The 11,352-nt window shown below is 45.4% G+C and overlaps 1 protein-coding gene and 1 long non-coding RNA gene across 2 annotated transcripts in view; one reads left to right on the forward strand and one right to left on the reverse strand.

Annotated features, from left to right (window-relative positions):
* Window positions 1–2,116, forward strand: part of LOC123499505 — a 76,593-nt gene extending 74,477 nt beyond the window's left edge. Inside the window, exon 6 of the long non-coding RNA XR_006673001.1 lies at window positions 696–2,116. This is a non-coding gene — a long non-coding RNA (uncharacterized LOC123499505). The remainder of the gene's footprint in view (window positions 1–695) is intronic.
* Window positions 1–5,110, reverse strand: part of LOC123499504 (neural proliferation differentiation and control protein 1-like) — a 240,356-nt gene extending 235,246 nt beyond the window's left edge. The window contains exon 1 of the mRNA XM_045247557.1: window positions 4,888–5,110. Within this exon, the coding sequence (XP_045103492.1) occupies window positions 4,888–5,017 (130 nt within the window). The 5' untranslated portion in view covers window positions 5,018–5,110. The remainder of the gene's footprint in view (window positions 1–4,887) is intronic.
* Window positions 5,111–11,352: the final 6,242 nt, after the last annotated feature.

Consider the following 11,352-nt stretch of genomic DNA (forward strand, 5'->3'; position numbering starts at 1 on the left):
GCTTCTCCCTCTCATCATTAAGGGATCGAATTTCGCAGCATTAACTCCGCTTCTCAGTCTTTGTTTCTTTTTCTGCATCTCTTCATGTATCTGAAACATTTATTCACCACTTAAATGTAGAAGTGAATACTAACTTTAACTTGGTCAACGTTTTCATTCTTCTTGTAACCCTTTCACCGCGACACGAAACAATAAGCAGAACAAGAAGCAATGCGTGAAGTCTTTATAAGCATGTACAAGAAAGTTAGCGATGAAATGAAACAAACTTTGCTATTTTTTCCCAGGTTCAGGATTGGATGTGGAAGTAGAACTAGTAATGGTGTCTCAGAGTGATTGGTAATGAGGGAAAAGGTGTACTAAGTGACAGTCAAAGGGTTAAGTCAACCTTTTTGTGCCTTTGTGATAGTGTTTAGTTAACCTTTTTAATAATGGGAAGCATTTTTACCTCGTGTTTTAGATACGATTAGACCATTTCATTGGCAATATAAAGAGTCTATGGTGGTCGGAAGATTAATAGCTAGAGTCTTCACTATTTCAATCCTCACATAAGTTTCTGTAGCTAAATAAATAAATCGTCAAATAGTAAGCTTAATGAATGTGAAGACCCGTCATGGTGCTGAAGGGGTTAATTCTCCATGAGCTTGTTTCTTGCTATACCAGTCACTATATCAACAACTCAGTATCTTTCCTTTCAGTAACTGAGATGTCTTGGTGAGAAGAATAAAGAACTATCAAGTGACAAAGGAAGATAAAGAACAAAGAATCATCACTCACTTTGTTTCCACTTGTGCCATTCAAAACAATACTCTCGTAGCTTCTAGTACATGAATTTACTGAGTCTGGAAAGAAGCCACAGCGTTTATAGGGTTTAAAGACGACAGTGAATGTGTTAGAGAAGTTTAATGAAGAAAAATGGAGGAAATTGTGACAGCGTGTGTTTTCATAAAGAGCACCATTGACTCTTTATTTTTAATCGACCGAGAGTGCAATAAAAAGGTCAGATGAATGAGATGGGACAAAATAAAAGTAGTATTCTAAGCACGAATGACATTATTGGGCATATTGCCAGGGTCAGAGAGAACGAGAGAGAGAGAGAGAGAGAGAGAGAGAGAGAGAGAGAGAGAGAGAGAGAGAGAGAGAGAGCACTTCTACCTCTCTCAGAATCATTCAGTGGATCGTGAGAAGGAAAACAAAATAACAACGGAATCGAAGTTGTAAATATTGGAATGTCATTTTACTCGCGAAAACTGCCAATAGCGAGCGACCACTGCAGCTGTAAATATAACATGAACGCAAGGCAAGTGGAGCTGGAACTGCACCAATGGAATATGAAGACCAATAAAAATAACAAAAATGCGTATGACTGAAATTTCAAAACACGAAGAGAAAGAAGGAATACGAGATTTTTAAAGCTAAAGAAAACGAGGGAAAAAAGTGGGTAAAACAAAAAACTAGGGTAGATAACAAAGGATGCAAATGAAAGAACTATAAAGTAGGACGAAATCTGTGAACTAAGTGTGAGGTTAAGCGGAAGAATAATTATGATAAAGAGAGAAGAGTATATTGGAGGTCAGAATGGCGGAAAATGGAGGCCAATAGGTGGAAGAGAGGAAGAGAGGAAGAAGAGGAAGGAGAAAGGCATTGTGGACGAGGAGAAAAAAAAGGGAAAGAGGAGAAAGAAAGGGAAGGAGTAGATTGAGGATGAGAATAAGGAGGAGCAGGAGGAGGAAGAGGAGGAGGAGGAGGAGGAAGAGGAGGAGAAGGAGGAGGAAGAGGAGGAGGAGAATGAGGACATAAGTGTAGGTGGAGAAAAATGAAGCTATTTACCTGCCATCATTTGGCAAGATCTACTCACTACCTCCTCCTCTTCCACCTTCTTCTTCTTCTTCCTCCTCCTCCTCCTCCTCCTCCTCTTCGTCTATGCTTCTGGTGTCGTCGTATTCATGTCTAACTTTGTGTCGTAAATTCATAAAGTTTCGCTTCACACATTTCAGTGATATATTTCCTTGCTAAGCCTCCTCTCTCTCTCTCTCTCTCTCTCTCTCTCTCTCTCTCTGGCCAAAAATGCCTCCTGTGCAGTGAGTGACATATAAGGAAGGAAAAGGAAGAACGTCGATATGAAGGTGAGAAGATTATATTCATTGGGAGAAGGGTAGCTTACAGGAGGAGGAGGAGGAGGAGTAGTAGGAGGAGGAGGATGAGGAGGAGGAGGAAGAGGGAGAAGAGGAGGAGAATGGGGGAAAAAGAAGCAATAGCATTAAGGAAAGGAAAGGGATGGCGAAGGGAAGGGGAAAAGATAGCTATTGTTGGGAATGGGAAGGGAAGGGAAGGGAAAGGAAGGGAAGGGAAGGGAAGAGCAAGTAAAGCCAGAGAAGTGCTGCCTCTTTCTCGTGGGTGTAGAGAGATCACGCAGGTAAGACGTGAGAGGAGGAGAAGGAAGAAGAGTAGGAAGAGGCAGAAGAGGAAGAGGATGAACGTAGCGTGCATACATAATACGTTCACTTTACTGTGTGGAAATGACGCTTAAGTGGAGGAACAAGTTACTGCCCTGCGAAGTATTCTCTGATCCACCTTGTATACATAGTTTGCTGCAGGTCAAGCTAGATGACTGTATACATGCCTTCCTCATCCTCCTCCTCCTCCATCTGTGCCACAGTTGCTTAGGATTTGCATGAATATTAATTTTAACCTCAAGGCGTTTGCATACACAACTACCCACCCAGCCAGCGAGCCATCCAGCCAGCTAGCCAGCCCAGTCTTTCATGTCTTTCAGCGTCGTGGCATCCATCAGCATTACAGGTCTCAGCTCGCCCAGCTAAGACCTCGCGGGTTATGTACGAGGCAGCCACTCAGCCGCTCCTCCTCCGGCCAGTGCATCAGGATCACGGTGACGTCTGGAGCAGGTGGCTTTGCTAACGTGAGGATTTTGTTATATATTACCTGAGCTAACCTGACCTAACCTAATTTGACGTGATTTAGCCTAACTCAACCTAACTTAATCTAATTTTATTGTTATTCGACATCTTTCCTTAATCATGACCATTCTGAAACGTTTGTTTATTTAATTTCTTTGTATTTTTTATAATTTTTTGTTCTACAGCCTTCTTTAATTGTTATACTCGCCGGAAGTGGGAAAATCTACTCCTTTAGTTGTATTTCTGTCTGTCTAACGTCATCCAATAATGTGAGTTGTATGTAGTGGTAAATCATTAGTCTAGTTCCCTGAAGGTCTATTTTAAAGAGCAACAACAATGAATAATCCAGTTTTCATATTTTTTTCCTCTCCCTGTTGATGGTGCAGGATAATGTCAAACTACTACAGTCGTACAGACATGCTTGAAAATCCAAACATTCATTTCGTCCCGATAACTGGTCGTGGTGAAGCGCTGTTGTCCGGAACCCAGCCAGCGTGAATAACCCTCTTGCTGGCAGGCCAACGAGCAGCGAAACGTACGTAATTGCCGCCATTTAGCACCAGATGACTGACGAAATGTGTCGCTAGTCCTACGCCCGGCTCAGGGATTCCCTATAGTGGAGTGTTGCAGCTGCGTGTTCAGCAGGCTTGTCAGGCGTTTCCGTGTATCATTTCGACTCGATTTTGACAGTTTCTGGTGGACGTTGCTGCGGTTTTAGGTGTTCTCATGGTTCCAGTGATGGCGCAACTATTTTGCATCATCACTTAGCAGAAACACATCTATGAAAAACTGACTCATTATCTCTGTGACCTTTGAAGATGTTGAGTTAAAGAATGCGGGCCATTATTTTTTGCGTATGACAGTGCTGTGGAAATATACCTGTTTGCTGAAACTGCCGCATCGCGCACCCTTTTGCTTTGGTGCTGCGCTGCCCCTATTTGTATAAGGAGCACGCACGCACGCACGCACACACCCCACCTACGTGTCAACCCTTATTGGTTTGCTCTTTACCACCGTTAATTATGCACCCAAGGTTTAGTTTTAATCAATCATCAACATTCACCCCTATCACACACACACACACACACACACACACACACACACACACACACACACACATATCTCTCTCTCTCTCTCTCTCTCTCTCTCTCTCTCTCTCTCTCTCTCTTTTAGCCCTTCTCGTTTCTATTTCCCCTTCCTTCTCGTTTCTTCTCTCCTCTAAATAGCTCCCTTCAGCCATTCCGACACTCAGCATCTGCAGAAAAGCTGTCATCGCTCAGAAATGTGCGTAAAAACCTTGAACAACACTCTGCCAATCAATATAGAGCGCTTAATACACATGATTACGCAGTTACAAGTAGGTCATTAATTTTGTACTTGCACTATCGCTTTTTTCTTTCTCTTGCAGCGGCGTGATAAAGCAAAACAGTGGTGTGGCTACATCTTCCTTCCTTACACGGGGTGAGAGGTAGCGAGCGGCGACTATCTGTACGCGTGGGCTGCAAGTGTTTCGAGGCGAGGTTACGTGTGCTCCTTCGTGACTACGTGTGTATGTTTCGCTCTTCCGTAACCCTCCTCCGTGTTGACGCCAAAATTTGAGGGCAGGGAAGGAGGGAAGGAGTGGCTGGGTAATGCATATGTTTCCTGCGTTCTTTCATTCTCCTTAAGTTAACGGAGGGAGTTGGAGAAGAGGAGTTGGGCGGAAACGTGTTCCTGGCGCTGGGAGAACGTTCTTGCCGCAGCCACCACGTACCGGATGGAGACACGGACCCCCTGACAGCCCTCCCGCACCTGCACTACGCCTCATACACCATGCAGGCATTCATGCACGCACGCACACGTAAATGTTGGCAGTGCGAGTGAGAATGAGAGGTGTGGGAGTGTCAGGAGGGGGGGTGCGGGGCGATAAGTGTGTATGGGAGGTGGGCCGGGCCGCTGTGATAAGGCGGGCCGCTGATCGTACAGTACTCACCACCACTGAATCTGTCCCCTGGGTTGGCGTGGGCGTGGACGAAGGCGGTGAGTAGAAGGAGCGTCCATATCACCCACGCCAACATGCTCGCGTTGGCTGTGGCCACGGTAGAATACGGCAGAGCGACCATATGTTAGATAGACCCCGCCATGACCGACGATCGATACGACACTACACGCGCTACTACACCCGCTCGCAATGGCGGCTCGCGGCACACTGAAGACCACACCACCAGGCTCACCTCCGCTCTCCCTTCCCTTCCCGTCCCTCCCTTGCCCCCCTCGCCTCCCATTCCTCAGCTGCCAGTGCCACAGTAGTGCCACTCTGACATGCGTGTACGTCCATGCGTGTCTGTGTATGTATTTATGCTTGCATGTGTACGTACTTGGCCCCCGGGAGGGTACTGCACACGGTGGCAGGGAGGTGAGGGTGTGCCAAGGTGAGTCAGTGTGAGTGTAAGAGTACTTTTCTCCCTCATTCTCTCTCTCTGGTGGTATGTTATGATTACTTAGGAAATTACACACACACACACACACACACACACACACACACACACACACACACACACACACACACACACACACACACACACACACACACACACACACACACACACACACACACACACACACACACTGACACACACACACACACACACACACACACACACACACACACACACACACACACACACACACACACACACACACACGATAGTAACAACAAAAAGGATGACAGCAACAAATAATAATAATAGTAATAATAATGATGATAATAATAATAATAATAATAATAATAATAATAATGATAATTGATAATGATAATAACAACAACAAGAAGAACAACAATATAACGACAGATTTAACCTTCCCCAACATTAAGAGCTTGGGATTTAAGAAGAAAGTAAAAGAAAATGAACTTCTCGTTAAGAACAGAACAACAAAGAACGCTCAGAGAACTCTCATCCATTCACCCTTTATCTACTCGTCACTCTCACTCAGGCATTTGTTTTAAGCTTTCTTTATTGTTCAGTTTGCTTGTGCTATTGTTTGTTGGTGTTGTTGTTTGGGATGTTGTTGTCATTGTTATTTGCACCAAGAAAGGAGACACTCTGGTATTTGAACTTAGGATTTTTTTTTTTACGAACCGAATCTCTTGACTCACGCTCTTGAGCCACTTAGAGGATTGCACGGGGCGAGGCAGGGTTGGGGGTTAGGTCACGGAGGGCCTGATGGATGGCGGGCGTCACCTCCTTAACTCTCGTAAGCAGCAGTAAGCACCGCCTACTCGCGATTAAATTAATGGTGTGATGCATCTTGCTAATGGATGAGGTTGACTCAGCCGAGGCCGCGCGACAGGATTGAAACACGCCATCTTGCCAGACTCCCATTACTTCTGTAGCAAACATGACATTTTTACAGCATAATTCCAGTCCAGACTCCAAGCTCAGGCCCCGATTTCAGCCGCCGAACTCCATGCCTTCCACCAGCCGTCCTCAGAGTCATTAATAGCTTGCTGCACCACCTCATTCCCTCTCTTCATCATCCGACTTCGCTTTTTCATGTCTTCAATTGAAAACGGCAAATCGAGTAGCAAAGATCATCCGTACCCCGAGATATGACGAAGAGTTGACTGTCGGGCACCAGAGTGGGCGTCCCGCAAGGCTCTCGGGGTGGGGTTTGAGGACTTTATTCTGAAACTCTTCTGTGCTTCGCCTTCACTACATTCTAAAAGCTCTGCTCGAGTTGATGCTGGTTTTTTAAGATGAATTTTGGTTCTTTTGGCATACTTATGAGATATCTATACTATTATCTGCATAAACACTCTTAAGAGCGCCGCTATTCGTAGTTGTGGCCTTTAACCTCTTCAATACTAGGACACATTTATACCTAGATATTTTTGTACGATCAGACCATTTTATTGACATTAGGAAGGGTTTATGGAGGTCAGAAGATTAATGATCACAGTCTTCACCATTTTAATTCCACACATAAGTTTCTAAGGCTGTATAAAATCACCAGATAGTAAGCAGACGGAATATGGAAGCCCGCCACGGTACTGAAAAGGTTAAAAAAGTCGTAGTGAGAGAGCAAGTCTTTGTAAATACGGCCATCATTGTTTCTTTTATCTTTGTTGTCTGCCATACCCTTGGTTTTGTCTGGCCTACATATGAAAGAACAGGGCCGGGAAGTGAAATAGGTCATCACACCAAGAATGTCATGAGCGGTAAGTAGTATATTGTTCTTCGACTATTCCTTATACATTTTCCAGTAAGATGGTTTGGCGACATGTATACGAGTCTCCTCCATTAGTTTCTGCCGCTTGCATCATCCTCGGTGACTCTTATCCTTTGTAGTGTGTCATGTTGTTATACTGCTGCAATTATCTCGTTCCGACCCACATGGCTCTGGCTGTGCGTCTTTCAGTCCACCTGCTGCTTATTAGCTCGATGCATCATCAGTTTCTTCCCTTTGTTGGTGAGAGTAAGAGTGCCCCTGCTGCTCGGAGGACGTGGAGAGCCTGAGGAAAGAGGAAGCTCAGTTTCTTGAGCTGTAACTCAGCCAAACCATTCCTCCATTTCCGTGCCCAAAGTTTGATCTCTCAAAGGGCCGCTGGCGATACAAGTTTTCATATAAGTCGACAAAATTTGTTTTGCTACTACTACTACTACTACTACTACTACTACTACTACTACTACTACTACTACTACTACTACTACTACTACTACTACTACTACTACTACTACTACTACTACTACTACTGCTACTCCTACTACTTATACTACTACTTTGATGATATTGATGATTATAATGCTGAATGTAGTATTAGTATTAGTAGTAGTAGTAATGTAATAATAGTAGTACTAGTAGTAGTAATAACAATAGTAGCAATATAACAATAATAAAAATAATGTTAATAATAATAATAATAATAATAATAATAATAATGATAATAGTAATAATAATAATAATAATAATAATAATAATAATAATAATAATAATAATAATCCAACTAACAACAACGAAAAGGACATCAATAGTAATAATACCACCTGTATTGATGGCGTTGCCTTTTCTCCACACACCCACCAACCTATTTCATTCCATCTCCTTTTCTATTTCCTCTCCCAAGGGTGACTTTAGGCCCCAGGCTGAGGGGATGCTGGCCGCCTCTGTGCGTCTTTCAGAGCCCCGACCCCTGACGAAATGTGTGTCTGTGTAATTCTCATATACTTTCCTTCAGTGGGTGTGGAGTATTTTTGGTATGTTGGACGTTAAGAGTGGGCGACGTTTAGGTATGTGTTTAGGTATGTGTTTTAGTTTCGTAAGTTATCAAGTTCAAGAGTTAATGAGATTGCTTTGATGCTGTTATTGCTTTTGTTAAGACTGTACAACTATTTATATTATCGCCATGTATTTCTTGTTTTTTTCCGCTATTTTTAAGAAATTTTCATGAGACTTATTAGACTTAAAAGTTAATCTTGTAAACATAAATAATTATATCCAGAGACTAAAGGAAAATAGTTTAACAAACAGAGTTTAATTACATAGTACAGTAATAACAAGGAGACGACGTAATGCCAGCGTTTCTTTTGATAATTTCTCATTTGGCTGAGAAATTAATCTTGTAAACAGAGATAATTATACAGTACAACATAATCTCAGGAGGAACCCAGCTGACTTTCTTCTGAAGCACCTGTGGCTGACTGACGGTGGTGCCTGCAGACCCAGCTGCTGGCTGAAGCTGCTAATCCCTCTATCTGCCATGCTACTGCTGAACTGCTTCTGCTCCACTACTACTACTACTACTACTACTACTACTGCTACTACTACTACTACTACTACTACTGCTACTACTACTACTACTACTACTGCTACTACTACTACTACTACTACTACTGCTACTACTACTACTACTACTACTGAATACCTCCACCCCATGTTTATTGATGCGTCAATTGGGGCTCCACTACTTGGAGGTCATTAGCCCCAACTCTCGCTAATGACTGTGGCATCCAACCATATCTAATACTCTATAATATAAACATTAGTTGTTAGCTATAAATTCACTCTACCTCTACTCTATCTACTCTTATGCCACTCTCCACCACTGTAGCCTCGCAGTCAAGGCCACTTAAATCTGCAGGTATGGGGTGGAATGCCTTGTCCCCTGAGACACAGGAGGGCTGATCTGAGGAGGAGAATGAAAGACGGCACCTCATCCATGCGACGACATGGCTCCTTGGCTGGTGCTTCTTTTCTGCCATTAGGTCGGCTAGTCTTGAGTAGAAGCACTGAGCCTTGGAGCCCATCCCGCCAGATGTGGTGAAGACCAGAGGTGTGAAGCTGCCCTGGTCAACGTGTTGGATTCTCTCCCCATACGCTCGGATCTTCTCCTGCTCATTCTTGCGGTGGGCGGCCTCCAGGGAGAGTTCGTGGTGACAGGCGGCCATCGGGTCAAAGATCCGTATGTCCATGAATGCTTTCTGTCCCTTGTCCAGAACCCTCGTGCGCTGACGTCGACTCGAGCCTCGTTGGTGGTGTTGGCTGTTCTGTAGCGCAGGTGCTCGCCGTCTAGCGGTAGGAGGGTCGGTTCAGTGGAGACATCGTGGCACACCTCCTGAGCATGCTGGCGGTCAGATCTCTCACCTCATCGTGCCTGATACATACGAATCCCCCCTTTTTGCACGTCATGGTGTGGTTGACGTCATTGGGGGAACTACACACACAGGTACTGGGGAGTCCTTCCACCGGCCAGCCGTACCTCAGAGCAATGGCGTCGACAAATTCTTGTTTGTTGAGGCTGAAGCCCTTCGCTCCAATGGGCAGTGACGTTAGCCAGTTAGAGGCTCCCGTTTCCTGTGCAGTGTGGATTTTTCTCACTGTGGTTGCAGGCAGGATGTTTATCAGGTCTTCGAGACAGTTTCGTTGATGTTGTTGCCTGTCTCTAGATATAATTCGTCTTTGCTCAGTGACTGCACTTTGGGCTATTTCACCATGTGCGTCCTGAGCAATGATCTTCTCTGTGAGGGACCTGGTGAGCTTGAGGGAGTTGAGGTTCTCCACAGTCGCTAACTTCTTAGGGGAGGTGATTCCCATCCCGCCCAGTCTTGGTGGAAGTTCGAGCAGCGCCCTCTCCCCATCTCCGATGGTGTGGGATCTCAGTAACGCTGGGATGAAGGTGTTCCTTATCGAGACCTCCAGTGGTGCAAGGAGGGCTGATGCCTGGGATGGTGCGCATGGCGAATCTCCATCGATGCTGCAAGCCGTGGGTGTAGGCGGAGTAGGCTGCATGAGGCTCAGTCCTGGCCATGTCAGACAGGACCTCCACCTCATGTATCCACTCCTTCACCTTCTCTCCTATGTATTCCTTCTTGAACTCCTCTGTTCCGATGACAGCACCCAAATGCCGCTGTCCATCCTTTGTTATTATAACTCCACTGCCACTGAAGCTATCCACTGCACTGTCATAGTGTTCAGGCTTTACAATAAGGACGGACTTAGCGGCACTGGGTGTGTACCCTATGATGGGACCATTATCGTTCACTAAGCCCCACCATTTTTCAAGTCTGTTATTTTGCCGGCCCCTGACAGGTCATCCGCGTACGCCACTTGCTTCACACTCGTTTTCTCATATGAGATAACTTGTTGCAGCACTGAAAGTCCGAGGGCGTACATCGCCATGGCCACTGGGTCACCTTGTGTTGTCCCTTCCATGGACTTTAACACCTTAACACTATTACCACTATTACTACATATGTACAAATCCGAGGGGTCACTATATGTGTTTTCTACATAGTGTGCCAGAGAGGACATTTACTCGAATGTTATGAAGCATTGTTTTTCTGTTAATAGTGTTGAAAGCGTTTTTGGCGTCCACTAATAACACCGCTTCACAATTGTCTTCACTGAATATTTCCCTCATAGCGTGGATGGCGGCTTCCCCTCCTGCCTGCTGTCCTGCACACACTTGCAGGTTCCCCGCTGCCCTCCTCACGTCGTCCTTGACCACCGTCATGACGCATTTACCCACGATGCGTCTTATCACCTCGCCGATGCCAATTGGTCTGCATCCCGGCTTTTTGTCCAGCGGGATTAATCGGCATGCGGTGAGAGCCTCGACGTGGTGACAATTTGTGGTGGCAAGCTTCCTCGCCAGTGCTGCCAGGGCGCCGCATAGGTCGTTAGCGGCACTGCCACAGAGTGCGCCGCTCAACAGGCGACGCCACCCTCTAGCGTCTAGTCCTGAGGGACCAGCACTGCCGTGTGTCTGGAGACTTCTTCCAGATCATCTCTCCAGTTATCACCTCGTAGATGACATCATTGGGCTTGCGGAAAGGCCCCTGCATCCTGAGGCCCTCTTCGTCACTGGGGAGGATGTTTTCCTTCAGCAGGTGGATGGTTTCCCTGGTGAGGGGCAACACACCACCTGACTGCTGTTCATTAAGTGCCCGCAGAGCCTTGG

Source organism: Portunus trituberculatus, chromosome 50 (assembly GCF_017591435.1).
Source record: "Portunus trituberculatus isolate SZX2019 chromosome 50, ASM1759143v1, whole genome shotgun sequence".
In the NCBI taxonomy this organism is placed as follows: Eukaryota; Metazoa; Arthropoda; class Malacostraca; order Decapoda; family Portunidae; genus Portunus; species Portunus trituberculatus.